Source organism: Leguminivora glycinivorella, chromosome 4 (genome assembly GCF_023078275.1).
Source record: "Leguminivora glycinivorella isolate SPB_JAAS2020 chromosome 4, LegGlyc_1.1, whole genome shotgun sequence".
NCBI lineage: Eukaryota > Metazoa > Arthropoda > Insecta > Lepidoptera > Tortricidae > Leguminivora > Leguminivora glycinivorella.
The window spans coordinates 5,417,947-5,434,420 of record NC_062974.1 but is presented as its reverse complement, the minus strand read 5'-3'; the positions used below and the strand labels follow the sequence as shown (position 1 = coordinate 5,434,420).

At 37.6% G+C, this 16,474-nt stretch overlaps 1 protein-coding gene across 1 annotated transcript; it reads right to left on the bottom strand.

The window, feature by feature from the left end:
- Positions 1 to 4,909: 4,909 nt before the first annotated feature.
- LOC125225167 lies at positions 4,910 to 6,157 on the bottom strand. Its single transcript, XM_048128744.1, has one exon. It carries the CDS (start codon positions 6,155 to 6,157, stop codon positions 4,910 to 4,912), a length of 1,248 nt encoding a protein of 415 aa, XP_047984701.1.
- Between the last annotated feature and the right edge of the window lie 10,317 nt (positions 6,158 to 16,474).

Genomic DNA, 16,474 nt, shown 5'->3' with positions numbered 1-16,474 from the left:
CCGACTCCAAAAATAATTGATTTGTTTATAATTTGGATGTTTAGATTATTGCAATACGATAAGAAATCTGAATTCAAAGGTTTATTATTTTTTGCTTTTTAGTTTCTCCGTGTTTTGTAACGCGCTTATTTTTGAAGGCGGTTTTATTTTTTGTTAAAAAGTTTATTTATTTGTTGATTTTTAGTGGTTCCTATTGATATTATACGTATCAGTCCGAATACATGTACACTAGTGAAAGAATTATCCTTTAACTCCTAACCATTGAGGAGTTGACCTTCCATCATCAGCTCAGCCACATAAAATTATTACCATCAGGCGTAAATACTGGTTTACCTTTGAAAAATACACTAAAAACATTACATGTGCCTATAACATTTGAAGAGTTCCCTCGATTTCTCCAGGATCCCATCATCAGACCTTGACTTGGTGCCAATGGGACCACCTCGGGGTTATACCCGTTCGATCAAAAAAAAAATTTTGAAAATCGGTCCACAATTCTCGGAGATATCGAGGAACATACATACAAAAAAATAAAAAAAAAAAAAAAAAACATTCAGTCGAATTGAGAACCTCCTCCTTTTTTGAAGTCGGTTAAAAACGGTCCACATGAGAGGGCATTGTTTGGGCTGGTGTCCCTCTCGCACGTGTGGCCAGTGTTAATGAGGTTACCATAGTAGTAGTATTTTTATCTGTATATTACCTTACTTTATAACTTCTATATTATTTTAATGTGATATTCAAACTAGGGTTTCGATATATTTCAAAGAATTGGAAAATAATTATAATGTAATTATTTTGATGCCAATAAATCAAAGATTTGTATAATTAAAAAATATGTTCAAATGGGTATTAGTAGATTTGGTAGTAACTTTGAAAATTGGCTGGTATCCCCAATGTATGACATTGATGACGTTACTGAATAATGTTGACATTGTCAGTAAGTGCGACAGGGACACCAGCCCAAACAATGACCTCTCATGTGGACACACTTTTTGACCTAACTACTCATTCTGGTTTAACTGTAATTCTGTGAGTAAAATAGATAAAAGGCTTCCCACAGACAGTCTTAAAAATTCATAATCTTAAAAAAAATTGTATGTAATCTGACAGTTCAAACTGACACTGACAAGACACTGACAGATCTGTCAGTGTCAATTTGCATACAAATTTTTTTTAAGATTATGAATTTTTAAGACTGTCTGTGGGAAGCCAAAGACAAAATTTATAACAAGTGTTAGTTAACCCTCCCCCATTCTTAACTTTATCCATCTTTTGGCATGATGTTTGGCCATCACCCTCCACCACTCACTTCTGATCCAGTTATACTAGATTTATGCTATAATCTTATTTTTTTAGGTTTCTAATCTAATTTATTAAAAATATATACCATCCCCCCATTTCCCTTGTCAGCAAGAAAGTAAGGAAAGCTCTAAATCATCACCAAAACCCTATAAGCAGAGCAATCACCTCCTCGGCCCCTATAATTATAGTGCTTACGTATAATGCCTATTATTGTTATAGTGCTTACGTAATCTTGACCAGTCCCCAAATTACAACGCCTTCTTTGTTACGTCCCTTGAAATATATATCACTGAAACTATCCCGTTTGGCCATCACCCTCCACCATTTTTGATCCAGTTATATACTAGATTTATGCCATTATAATCTTATTTTTTTAGGTTATAAATTTGATTATTTGACTAACTGGCTCTCTTTTGGTCTTAAATGAAAGCTAATTAAATTTTCTACCACTTTATTTCGCAAAATATATAATACCGTGATATGTTTTGCTGAAATCTGTCTCAAAATATTGGCAAAACGAAAATTTTCATAAAGAGGGGAAAAAATACCCTTTTTTGAAGTGTCATATCTCAAAAACTGTTTGAAATACGACATTGCGAGTAGGCTCAAATGATTTCAAATTTAATGTACTTTCAACTTTGTAAAGCAACTTATTGCCTAAAATCTCCAGTTTTTAAATGACACTGCAAAATCTAAAAATTTCCGATTTTTTTGCAAATTAAGAAAAAAGCACACCCTTTTTTTGCTTGCAAAACATATACCCTAAATAATATACCAAAAATGCAGCTTTACATCACACTGTTTTTTATCCGATTTTCTTGTAAGATTGGACCGATCTAAAGAACGCCTTTCTGCGCTGGTGATAGGGTTCAATTTAGTATGGCGAAAAAAGTGTGAGCTCAGTCCCTATTGAAAGTGATTGAATGTGTGTTCAATATGGGCGGGCTAGCTCCGTCTCAAACTAGCGCTCATGTCAATCCATAATACGGACTTGAGGCACATTCTTCACCACACCAGCACGGGAAGCATGGTCGCGCGATAGACGATAAAATAGCAGGCCGTCCCTATCGCACTATTTGTGAGTGCAAGACGAGGTAAGTATTGACTGTTTATCATTTGATGACCGGTTTGGCGCAGTCGGTAGTGACCCTGCCTGCTACGCCGCGGTCCCGGGTTCGAATCTCGGTATGGGCATTTATTTGTGTGATGAGCACAGATATTTGGTTCTCTGTGTTCCTGAGTCATGGATGTTTTCTATGTACATTTTTTTTTTTTATACTACGTCGGTGGCAAACAAGCATACGGTCCGCCTGATGGAAAGCGGTCCTATGGACGCCTGCAACTCAAAGAGTGTCACATGCACGTTGCCACCCCATTAAAAATATATAAGATTATAAGTATTTATATATTATATATATCGTTGTCTGAGTACCCACAACACAAGCCTTCTTGAGCTTACCGTGGGCCTCAGTCATTCTGTGTTAAGAATGTCCTATAATATTTATTTATGTATTACACTAAATCGAATTCATCAATTTGTATAATTTAAACGTTAATTATACCAGCCAAGTTTAGGCGAGTTAAAATTTCGAGGGTACCATCCAGGACACGCATCGCGTGCGCAGACTTCTGGCCGAAGGGTGTGGTATTTCGGCGGTTCGGGGCAACCTGCCGAATCCTGCGCCGAGTCAGACGACGCAACGGAGCCACGCAGTTACTTCGTCGCCCAAATCTAATGTTTAATGTGAGCGTCAGGACCCCTGGACCACTACAGATATTTGATGTTTAGTACATACTAAAATTTAGTACCTATTTGATACTAATTGGTACCTGAGTACATATATTTGGTACCTCCACTGATATCGAAAAATCGAGCGAATAAAGTGGCCAGACATTCTGACGTCAGGATGTCTGGACCATTTTTGGTTTACATAGTTCTAGACAACACTACTAATTGATATCTTAGTCAATATTTACTACCTATTTGGTACCTGTCAATATATTTTTTTCGAATTTTTTTGGCGTACCAGAAAAAAGTAATGATGGAATTTAAAGTTGTGAGCCCAGCCGCGGCGTTGAAGTATGTAGCGCCTGTCAAAAGAATAGAGGCAAATCCGCCTGCCCTCCTGCGCGTCAACTTAAATAGGAATTTATTTTTAGGCACTCGCACATCATCTCTACTGACTAGTGGCATTAATATAGTCGAAATATAAAAGTAATTAGTGTAATTACACTAGTTTTCCATTTTCCTCCTGAGAAAACCTCCTACAGTCTCAATAACGTCTAATAAATGTCATGTCATGTCCCTGAGAGCCGGTCATTTTTGCGACTGTTCAGCAGCTGTAGAGCTGTATGGCAGATTTGGCGGCATTGTGGTTGTAGGTACTGATAGTAGATGATTGATTTGATGTTTGTATTTATTCTTAATTCATAATTGACACTAATCGATGCAAAAAACAAATGTTACCGAAAGCAGTGGTTTATTTATATAATAAACCCCTATAACGGAGCTCGTGGACCATAGACTGGTCCAAATCATCAAAATACATCCTATATACCAATATTACCAATGACGCTGTTAATTATAACAGTTATGCTATTTCCCCCCTAGAATTTGCCCAACTGTTGCCACGTGTTTAGGTCTCAGGAGGAAAATGGAAAACTAGTGTAATTACACTAATTACTTTTATATTTCGACTATATTAATGCCACTAGTCAGTAGTAGAGATGATGTGCGAGTGCCTAAAACTAAATTCCTATTTAAGTTGACGCGCGCAGGAGGGCAGGCGGATTTGCCTCTATACTTTTGACAGGCGCTACATACTTCAACGGCACGGCCGGGCTCACAACTTTAAATTCCGTCATAACTTTTTTCTGGTACGCCAAAAAAATTTGAAAAAAAAATATATTGACAGGTACCAAATAGGTAGTAAATATTGACTAAGATATCAATTAGTAGTGTTGTCTAGAACTATGTGAACCAAAAATGGTCCAGACATCCTGACGTCAGAATGTCTGGCCACTTTATTCGCTCGATTTTTCGATATCAGTGGAGGTACCAAATATATGTACTCAGGTACCAAATAGTATCAAATAGGTACTAAATTTTAGTATGTACTAAACATCAAATATCTGTAGTGGTCCAGGGGTCCTGACGCTCACTGTTTAATTTGTTTATTTTTTGTATTATTTATCGTTTATATCTAGTTTTGTATTTTGTAGTTTCACAGTGCCTTATTTTCATTTATTTATTTAAATCAAGCGACATGGCTCATACAATGGGTGACCTTAGTGCACAGACCAATACAACAAGACGGCCCTTACAGGGCGACTCGCGGTCACCAAGCATACGACAAATCAGGTTTATAAAAGTTTGAACGCGTGCGACACCGATCAGTAGCGCCCAAGTATACGACCCGCTAACAGTGTTCGTGTCCGCTCGGGAAAAAATCTTAAATAATCAAATTTGGTTGCAAACAATGGTCTCTTGCAGCATAAAGTGGTGTGGCAAGTCTTCTAACACTTCTACATATGGTTATGGTTATGGGCTCCGGTTTCCGCACTTAGCCTCAAAGATAGAGGCCATTGTGCGTGCTGTATTTGCCAGCTAGGGGTCTAGCCAGCCTAACTCCGCCCAGAAGCGCAGGATCCTCCTGGTGTCTCCACAGGCTTCTCGGAGTGACCTCGTCGTTTTGAGGATTTGAGCCCGTTGTGTGTTCACTCCCTCGCACTCCAGGATGACGTGGGCGACCGTTTCTTCGGCCGACAGGCATCCTCGGCATAGAGGGCTGTCGGTCTTACCTATAACATGTAAATGTTTGTTAAGTGGGCAGTGTCCAGTAATGTTGCCTACGATTATTCGTAGCGATGCTCTATTCAGAGTTAGTAGGCGCTTTGTTAAGCGCGCATCCGGGTGTGGCACTACTTCCCGGGAATGTCTACAGGTACTGGTGTTTGCCCATTGCTCAGCGTGTTGTGTTCTGGTTTTTTGACGCATCCATGACCTGAGTTGACCAAACGGTAAGGGAAGCATCGGGATTGGCCCAGTCGCTTTCTGGTCCGAACCTTTCCTGGCCAGCTCGTCTGCTGCGTCGTTCCCTAGAGAGCCGCTGTGCCCCTTTATCCATTGTAGCGTGACTAGGTTGTTTGACCCTATCACCTCCAATGCTCGGTGGCACTCTAGTATGAGCCCGGACTGAATGGTCTTGCTATCTAGGGCTCGCAGTACTGCAGCGCTGTCAGACACGATGCGTATCTCTTGGTTTGTGATACGTCGCTTAGCTACTGCGTTGGCAGCCTGTATAATGGCGAAGCATTCACATTGGTAGATGGAGCTATACTCGCCTAAGGCTGTTGAGATATGCGTGTTTATTTCGGGAGAGTACACGCCCGCACCCGACCCTGTCTTGGTTTTAGAACCGTCGGTGTATATGCGTAGTTCGTGTATTCTCGACCAATCGTTTTCCTCCTCAACAAGTTGTATGTTGTATTTTCTGTTGAAGATGTATACTTTGGGTACCCTGTCGTTAGGAGCCATCATTAGTGGTTGGTATTCAATGGCGTTCCTAAGGATCATGGTGTGAGCCCCGTTCGATGCACCCCAGAGGTTGAGTGATTTAAGCCTCACCGCCGCGGAGGCCGCCTCTTGCTGTATGAATAGGTCCAAGGGCGGTAGTCCTAAAAGGACCTCCAGGGCCTCTGAGGGTGTAGTTCGCATGCAGCCCGTGGTAGCAATGCTTGCTAACCTTTGGAAACGCTGCAGTTTATTCCTCGCTGTGGTGAGTTTGGTTCTAGGCCACCAAACCACAGCGCCGTATGCAATAATAGGCCGTATCACTGCAGTATATAACCACATGGTAATTCTTGGGTGAAGGCCCCAGGTCTTACCCAGAAGTCTCTTGCACTGCCAGAATGTGATGCGGGCTTTATCTAGTTTATTCTCAAGATGTTTATTCCATAGCAGTTTGTCATCCAGTGTGATACCTAAATACTTTACCTCTCTGGTAAGTGCTAGTGTCACTCCCTGGAGCTTAGGTAACTGAAGGTTCCTTATACTACGCTTTTTCGTGAACAGTACTAATTCAGTTTTGGATGGATTTACGGATAGTCCCTGCTCCGAGCACCATTGTTCGACGATTTTGAGCGCGCGCTAGGACGGAGCCGGGATACCTGAGACCCAACACTCTCTGGCGGACCACGCTAGAGACAAGAAGTCTTAGAGCCTCCTCGGAACTGTCCACGCTATAATTGTTCTAAACCAAGTTGTTTACCTATCAGTTATTGTAAAATTTAAAGTGTGTAAAATAAATCGTTGATTATTATCGTCTTCGTCTCAATCCTCGATGACCCAGCAACGCCCCGATGTCTGAAAATGGTGCCAATCCTGACCTGTCCCCGACATATAAATAAATTAAGGTCAGCTAGAGCATGAAGATATCCCTCATTAGTACCTAATCACTGAGATGGAGGCCAGGCACTATACTTGTCATAAAAAGTCTAAAGAGACAATTCTAAGATGCCTTAAAATCACTACCGGGATCCATCTTTGCTTTCATGGATGTGGATGTGGCCAACCCAAGAAATCATATAAATTTTTCAATACTTTTTGGTTTTTTTTTTCTTGGTGCCAAATTTTTCCCTGACCTCCAAATCATTTCCCTGACTTTCCATGACCACTATGAGCTTCCCTGACTTTTCCCTGACTTTCCAGAAAGTGGACACCCTGCATTTAGTTTACTGCGGCGTTTGGCGTCGCAGAAATGCCATTCAACTACGGGACCAGGAATAGACACGACTTCCAATATTGGAACCACCACACTATAGCATCTTTGAGCGTCGGCGGCGTTTGAAAAAAGGCAAAGCTGCGCAAGACCATAGAGTTGACTAGACGCCGCCGCTTGGGAGACGCACAGTGGATCGAAATGAATAAAAAATGGACATTCGCATTTTCTTCCAAAAATCCTATTTTAAAAAATGCTCTTCGGTTGAAAATGATATGAGAAATAAAAAATGTTATATAAAATTTTTCAAAATGAGGCTTATTTTAAGCAGAAAAAAATAAAATGTGTTTTTTTTTGTATGAAACTGAAAAATAGGTTTCTTCACTTCTTTCACTTCTACATATAAAAAAGATGGAATAACATTTCACAGTTAAGTCAAATTAATTACATACATACAATCACGCCTGTGTCCCATGAAGGGGTAGGCAGAGCACATGAAACTACCCAGGTTTCAATGCCACTCTTGGCAAATAAGGGGTTGAAAGAAAATGAAACTGAATTAACTGAATTAATTATTTTGTTGAATATTGTTTATTATCCGCGGAGTTCATTTATACTGGTCAAAATGGTTGTACTGAGCGGCGCCGAGGCGCGTCCATCCCTTTTTGCCTAGTTAACAATGCGATATGCTATCCCTTTCACGTAAATGACTAGGGATGGGGCCATGTTAGTTTATGTCTGTTGCGGGAACTTCGTACTACCGTTCGTACCATGTGCTACCATTTTATGAAATATAAAAGAAAGCAGATTTGTAATTGTGAATAATTATCTAGAATCTGTAGAGTCTGTAGTGTTATTTAGTTGATTGATTAGTTTAGAATATTTAGTTGGTAATTTAACTTAGTAAACGTAAGTAAAAATGCACAGTTTAGTTATTAGTTACAAGAATGATTTTTATTGAGGTGCTATCACAATCATCATCCTCCTTGCGTTATCCCGGCATCGGCATTCGCCACGGCTCATGGGAGCCTGAGGGTCCGCTTTGTTGGTGAGGGATCGGATACCGGTATTTTTTTTTGATTAAATAAATAAATAATTAATATAGCGGAACGGTTCCGTACGTTGACCCGAGAACTTTACTTTAGCGTTTCTGGTTCCATTAACCGGTATTCTTTTTCGTTCAGTGAACGAACGTTTATGAGTGAGAACTGTTCCGAAGAACAGAATTAAATGATACGTTCTTTAAAGAACAGTTCGCGGGAACGGAATTAAATGATACGTTCTTTAAAGAACAGTTCGCAGGAACGAAATTATTTCGGTTTTTCTATTTCCAAGAATTTGAACGAACAGTGCAAGCGGTGTCGGCCACGGCCATCACTTTAGTAACTTTAGTTTGATTTGAGACTAGCGGTGAGTAAACGTGGCGTCGAACGAAACAAATACGTCGAAAACATTCTGCACCACAACCACAATGAAGTAAGTTTTTTTCTTTTAACTTAGTGCTTTCAATTTTACCGATTTTAAAATTTAAGTAATGTCACGACGCTTAAGTATTTATTTACAGGCAATCGTACAGTCCAAGGTCAAATAAGGACGGGACGCCGCTATTAGCAAGAGCGAGCGTCCTTATTTGACCTTGGTACGGTCATCTCAGGTGTGTGTGTGGTGTGTGTGTGGTGTGTGTGTGGTGTGTGTGTGGTGTGTGTGTGGTGTGTGTGTGGTGTGTGTGTGGTGTGTGGTGTGTGGTGTGTGGTGTGTGGTGTGTGTGTGTGTGTGTGTGTGTGTGTGTGTGTGTGTGTGTGTGTGTGTGTGTGTGTGTGTGTGTGTGCGCGTGCGCGTGCGCGTGCGTGTGCGTGTGCGTGTGCGTGTGTAATATACACTACTTTCCCATTAATTGTGTCGTTGGTACTGTAGATAGTCAATTACCATAGAAATTACATCAGCTACTATCAACAATGGACCTTTAGGGTCAGTTGCACCAAACCGTCTGTCACCGTTAAAGCATTCGTTAAATTTTATTGTATGGACAGTTCCATAGGCGTCTGCTGCGTGACGATGATGTGTGTGTCAAATGTGGTTGATGCAACGGGCCCTTAGTCTAAAAACGTCACAATGAAAGATGTGAAATGTGCAATTAGTCACAAAAATAAATTGTTTTTAGTATTCAACACTCCCGTGTCCCAGAACTCGAAGAATCCCAATTCATCCAATGTTCTTATACTGCTGCGAGTGAAAGGGGCACTAATGATGATATTTATGACTTGATCGATGCACAGAATGAGCCACTGAGTAAGTACTTACCTATACTAAACCTTCATAAACCTAAATACTGAAACTCTGCCCGGTGGTTCGGTGTTAGGGCTTGCAATTATCCGTCCAATTCGAAATCCGGATGATTCGACTCGATATTTGAAAATCCGGATATTCGGATAAAATGGATATTTCGAATATTTTTTATTTTATTTAATAAATCTCATAATTAGTAACATAATTATGTACTACGATACGAAAAACACGTCGTAGGAAATTGTTATTTTATAATCAGGCTTGAGCTGTTGTTCGTAACCTTAATGTTAGGTTAGGTTACTTAGTTATTTCATTCTTGCCTTTTTTAGGGTTCCGTAGTCAACTAGGAACCCTTATAGCTTCGCCATGTCTGTCTGTCCGTCCGTCCGTCCGTCCGTCCGTCCGTCCGTCCGTCCGTCCGTCCGTCCGTCCGTCCGTCCGTCCGTCCGCGGATAATCTCAGTAACCGTAAGCACTAGAAAGCTGAAATTTGGTAGCAATATGTATATCAATCACGCCAACAAAGTGCAAAAATAAAAAATGGAAAAAAATGTTTTATTAGGGTACCACCCCTACATGTAAAGTGGGGGCAGATTTTTTTTTCATTCCAACCCCAACGTGTGATACATCGTTGGATAGGTATTTAAAAATGAATAAGGGTTTACTTAGATCGTTTTTTGATAATATTAATATTTTCGGAAATAATCGCTCTTAAAGGAAAAAAAGTGCGTCCCCCCCCCCCCCCCCTCTAACTTTTGAACCATATATTTAAAAAATATGAAAAAAATCACAAAAGTAGAACTTTATAAAGACTTTCTAGGAAAATTGTTTTGAACTTGATAGGTTCAGTAGTTTTTGAGAAAAATACGGAAAACTACGGAACCCTACACTGAGCGTGGCCCGACACGCTCTTGGCCGGTTTTTATGAAATGACTTCAGTTGCCCATAAGATATATGATTTTATTTTTATGTAATTTTGACTAATATTTGATATTAATGAATTTTAATGCTAGAGACATAATCTGATTGCCATATGAGGCAAAACGTCATGTTGTGATCGTTTAGATCGAATATTACCTAAAAAAGGTATTACCTACCTACTCCTTGTTTAAATATCAGATTGCATTTACGAGGTTTTCATTGCCGATTTATTCAAATGCAAAAAGAACTATGACATATTACAAACACCATTTAGCTTTGTTAAATAACAAGGCTGAATGATCTTTCTCTCTAATAATTTTCACCTCTTATCTTTGATGACTTCGTGACTCCATTCCAGTTACACTTGGGACTCTCGGGTAGACGTTCTTAGCCAGAGGGCCTTACGTTACGTATACAGCGAAAAAGTTTTGGTGTTGCAACACTTGCAACCTATTTTGAAAGGATAAAATGTAAAAGCGTATCTGCTTAACTACTTCATCTTGTTCTGCAGTTCAATACTAAACAGGTCTTCCGCCGCGGGATACATAGAAGACTTCTTTTTGTCAGAAAATTTGAACAGTTTTAGTTCTGTTTGCAATTTATTTATTTATTTATAATGTATTCGGATGCTAACAATAATGAAAGTGCAGCGTTTGATACGGTACTCAGTGTCACTTGATTGATTGAGTTAAATTGATATACATTTACATGAGATTATCCACAAATATTCATGAAAAAAACCCTGCCTGCTAAGCCGCGGTCCCGGCGGATTCGAATCCCGGTAAGGGCATTTATTTGTGTGATGAGCATAGATATTTGTTCCTGAGTCTTGGATGTTTTCTGTGTATATAAGTATGTATTTATCTATATAAGTATGTATTCGTATCGTCGCCTAGCACCCATAGTACAAGCTTTGCTTAGTTTGGGGCTAGGTTGATCTATGTAAGATGTCCCCCAATATTTTTGTTTATTATTTATTTACTTATAGTCATACTTGTTATGGAGAATTTTTGGCCAAAAGCTGCACTTTTGGATGGAAGCAAGCCGCTTTGCATGGTGATAGTAGACATTATAGTAAACGATTTTTTCCGAGGATATCGAAATTTCATCTCTTAGGAAGCCGAGCGTAGCGAGGTGTTTTATGAAAATGAAAAAAATTCTATCTTTTTATTGTATCGTCCGATTTTGACAAAACGTATCTCAAATGAAAGGTATTAATTTGTGTAATTTAAAAAAAATACAAAGAAAAAAAATTTAAAAGAAAAGTAAGAAAAAAATAAAAAAAGTAAATTTCCGTCTCGCACTGAATAACTTCAAAGAATGACAGACAAAATGTACAATGTCGATATACAAGTTTTTTTTAATCGAAGACAGATAAATTTTTAGTTGAAAACTGAAGACCGCATCGAAATCAGATCAGCATTTTTTAAGATACAAGTTGCCAAAGTTGGGAAAGATCGCTTTATATGGCCACTTTGAAATTCCTTTGCCAGAAAGTCAGAAATAACATGTTTTTCTGACACAGAAAAATACATAGTAACAGTACACATCAAACTAAAATTAAAAATTCCGAGGATATTATAATTTCATCCCTTAGAACGACGAGCGTAGCGAGTCAGTTACGAAAACCGAAAAAAAAATCTCATTTTTTTGTACGTCGTCCGATTTTGACAAAACATGTTTCATTTGAAAGGTATTACTTTATGTAACTTAAAAAAAATATTGAAAAAAATTGGAAAAAAATGTAAGATTTAAAAAAAAAAACCTTAATTTTCGTATCACACTGAATAACCGCAAAAAACGGTAGACACGGTGTATAATTTCGATATATGATTTTTTTAAATTAAAGACAAATAAATGCATGATTATAAACTAAAAACCGAATCGAAATCGAATCAGTAGTTTTAAGATGCAAGTTGTCAAAGTTGGCTTAGTTTGTTTATATGGTTGCTTATAATAGTTATAATATAAATTCCTTAGCCAGAAAGTCAGAAACATTATATTTTTCTTACAGTTAAAAGTATGCATAGGTAATAGACATCATTATAAACATTTTTTTACAAGGATATAAAAATTTCATTCCTTAGAAACCCTTACAAAGACGATCCAATAAAAAAAACTGCCTTTTTTTTGTTTTTCGTAACAGACATCGCTACGCTCGGCTTTCCAAGGGATGAATTTTTTATATCCTCGTAAAAAATTGTTTATTATGATGTCTATTACCTATGCATACTTTTAACTGTGAGAAAAATATAATGTTTCTGACTTTCTGGCTAAGGAATTTATAAGCGACCATATAAACAAACTAAGCCAACTTTGACAAATTGCATCTTAAAAACTACTGATTCGATTTCGATTCGGTTTTTAGTTTATAATCATACATTTATTTGTCTTTAATTTAAAAAAATCATATATCGAAATTATACACCGTGTCTACCGTTTTTTGCGGTTATTCAGTGTGATACGAAAATTAAGGTTTTTTTTTTTAAATCTTACATTTTTTTTCCAATTTTTTTCAATATTTTTTTTAAGTTACATAAAGTAATACCTTTCAAATGAAACATGTTTTGTCAAAATCGGACGACGTACAAAAAAATGAGATTTTTTTTTCGGTTTTCGTAACCGACCTCGCTACGCTCGTCGTTCTAAGGGATGAAATTATAATATCCTCGGAATTTTTAATTTTATTTTGATGTGTACTGTTACTATGTATTTTTCTGTGTCCGAAAAACATATTATTTCTGACTTTCTGGCAAAGGAATTTCAAAGTGGCCATATAAAGCGATCTTTCCCAACTTTGGCAACTTGTATCTTAAAAAATGCTGATCTGATTTCGATGCGGTCTTCAGTTTTCAACTAAAAATTTATCTGTCTTCGATTAAAAAAAAACTTGTATATCGACATTGTACATTTTGTCTGTCATTCTTTGAAGTTATTCAGTGCGAGACGGAAATTTACTTTTTTTATTTTTTCTTACTTTTATTTTAAATTTTTTTCTTTGTATTTTTTTTTAATTACACAAATTAATACCTTTCATTTGAGATACGTTTTGTCAAAATCGGACGATACAATAAAAAGATAGAATTTTTTTCATTTTCATAAAACACCTCGCTACGCTCGGCTTCTTAAGGGATGAAATTTCGATATCCTCGGAAAAAATCGTTTACTATGATGTCTACTATCACCATGCAAAGCGACTTGCTTCCATCCAAAAGTGCAGCTTTCTTTTCATAACTAGTATGACTATTATTAAATAAGGTAGTAGTGCCACTCAAGGAGTAATTTTTGATATAAATCGCTTTAATATCGTAAATGTGTTAATTTTACTTTAAAATTTGTTTTCCAAATGAGCTTCTTAAAAATTGCAATGGTATTTCTGTCATTCACAATATTCGAATTATTCGTTTTATCCGGATTTTAACGTGCAAATTATCCGAATTTCAAAATCAGCGGATATATCCGGATTACAATACAAGCCCTATTCGGTGTCACTCCTAAAGTAGGTACTTACAGGCGACCGTACCGACATATGTCAATTAGGGACGCAGTTATTTGTAAAAAAATGAGAAAGCCTTATACGGTCAACCGGGGTGGCTTTAAAACGCAGGGGTGACTTTGAAAATTTAGTTTTAAAGTCATACTGTAAGTAAATTCGCGATTTTCTATGGTAGATTTACAAGAATATTTATTGATCTATTATCTATCTACTAATTACATGAACAGTTTCAGTAAATAATGAATGATGTTAATTTTAAAGCCGTTCAAATACCATCAAAGTAACCCCAAATTTTCCTAAAGCCACCCCGGTTGACGTAGCTCTCCCGCTCTTACAATCCCGTACTTGTTGGACCTTGGTCGGTTTGGTCGTCTGTAGACAGTGTAGACACTAATACACTCGCCAACTACAGTTGTGTATTCCATGTAGATACACCAAGGGCCCAATTCTCAAAAGCTTGTAACTTATTGTAATAATTTTCTAGAAATGTAAGTACATTATGCAAAATAAATAAGATATTTTTATTGCAGATAAAAGCTTTGACATAGATGATGAAGATCTAGCCTTCAAAAAAATATATATAGAGAAAAAACTACCCCATATCCAAGCGATTCTGATGACCTTGAGTTGGATGTAAGTGCTTATAGTGTGAGAAAGCTGTATAAAATATAATCTGCACTAATTTGTATAAATATGTGTGTTACTTAATCTGTGTGAATTTGTAATAGTGATATGTTTTTAAATGTTTTTAAGGACCAAGATGCAGTCCTTGAGAGAGCACAACCCATGCAATCCATTTATAGTGAACCGGAACCGGACGCGATGTGCCCTTGTTCATGCAAGCGTAATATAGTTGCAGTCGTTATAAGAAAAAAGTTAGAACAAGTTCCCGAAGAGAATTTACGGGCTTGTTTAGAAGATCTCGAAAATAAAATAGAAAAATATTATTAAATGTGTATCAAGATTATGTGTACTCTATCATAATTATAGCTTCAGTGTAAAAGTCAATCATATTTTGGTACATTCGTTAGTGAAATATCGTTATAAAATAAGGGTTATTCCACTAGTCAGAGTTACCACTAAGTTGTTACCAGTGGTAACTACAATGTTATTTTCCCATAGGCAATTACTGGAAAGATTATATCATAAGATTCATAAGTTTTGTTTTATTTTATACACATGTAAAGCATGACCAGAAATATATGACTACGCGCCATGTAGCGGAATTTCATTAAAACTATTTTCTTCATAGTCATCATACTATACTGAACTGTCACTCCATACATCAGAATAACAGCGCACTCCTGCCTGACAATAGTTATTTATATTTCTGGTCAGGCTTTAGTTTCTTAACCATACTTACCATATCCAACGCGATCAATGTTATTTTCACCAAATCTAATGGCAACAGCTGAGACTGTTTCCTCACCTTTAATTGATTGGCCTCAATGGCCACTGCGTAAGAGTCGTTAGAGGTGCACATTGACTTGCCTAATATCAAGGACGATAGATACCGGGACTGACAAAGCCCATACAAAAGTTTACCTCTGAAATGTCCCATACATTTCCGAGCGATTATTTCCGAAAAAATTAACAATATCAAAAAATGTTAGTAGTAAACCCCTATTCATTTTTTAATACCTATCCAACAATAGGTATATCACACGTCAGGGTTGAAATGAAAAAAAAATCTCTCCCCACTTTACGTGTAGGGGGCGGGCACCCTAATAATGTTCTCATGCAATGATTAGTTGGTTTCGATTTAGCTTAATATATTTTTTGTTCTTATTTATGGTGTCTGTATTTAGCTCTGCCGTGAAAAATATTTAAAGAAATAAGGAGGCCGTTTCATCATCGCCACCAGTACAAAACAAGGTCCCACGTAAGAAGAAAATAAACATCGACGACTTCGATACAGGCACAAGCTTCATGAATTTTAGGCTGTGTGGAAGTAGCAAGTCTTCAAACCTAGCTTATTAAATTGTCATTCTCTAAAACCATGCTTTAATTTTCTACAAATATTAACGCGAAACGAAACCCAGTACTCGCTGTCCCGATTATACATGACGTCGGCACATTATTGCCATATGAAAACGATTTGTAGCGACACTCTTCCAGGGTCAAATAAAAACTTGTCAGGCTTTAGTTACTAAAAAAATCCGGATTTAATCCGGAGTTCGGATTTTGCCCTAAAAATAATCCGAAAATCCGGATTTTATATTATTGCAATCCCTAGGTATAACCCAATCCTTTCAGAAAATATTTACTTTATCACAAAATTATTTTAAACTTTCTTTTTGACATCGAAAAGGCTTTAGTTTTTTACATACCGAATAACTTTATTTCGGTATCATGATTCCTTTTAAGATAATTACATTATGTATAAGGTAAGGAATAATATTTAGAATACCTAAAATATGACAAATTTGCATTCTATTCAAATCAGTACGAGTATACTTCACGGAGTCCAAAACTATACGCAAATCAGAAGTCCAAAACTAGAAAAATATAGATAGAGACTATAGAGAGCGATTGCGGGCGCCGGTCGGCTCGAGCGCGAGTACTTGCGCCGCCGGCGTACGCGTCTGTGTGCGTGCGCCACGCGCACACACAACTTTACTATACAGGGCCTCTCTGTGGGTTCCGCCCCGTCAACGCGACGGCGATAAAGACCTAAAAATCTGAATTCGTGCTTGCCTCCTGTATCGTCTTAATCCTTTAATGATTCCGTTAACGTGAAACTTTAAGTA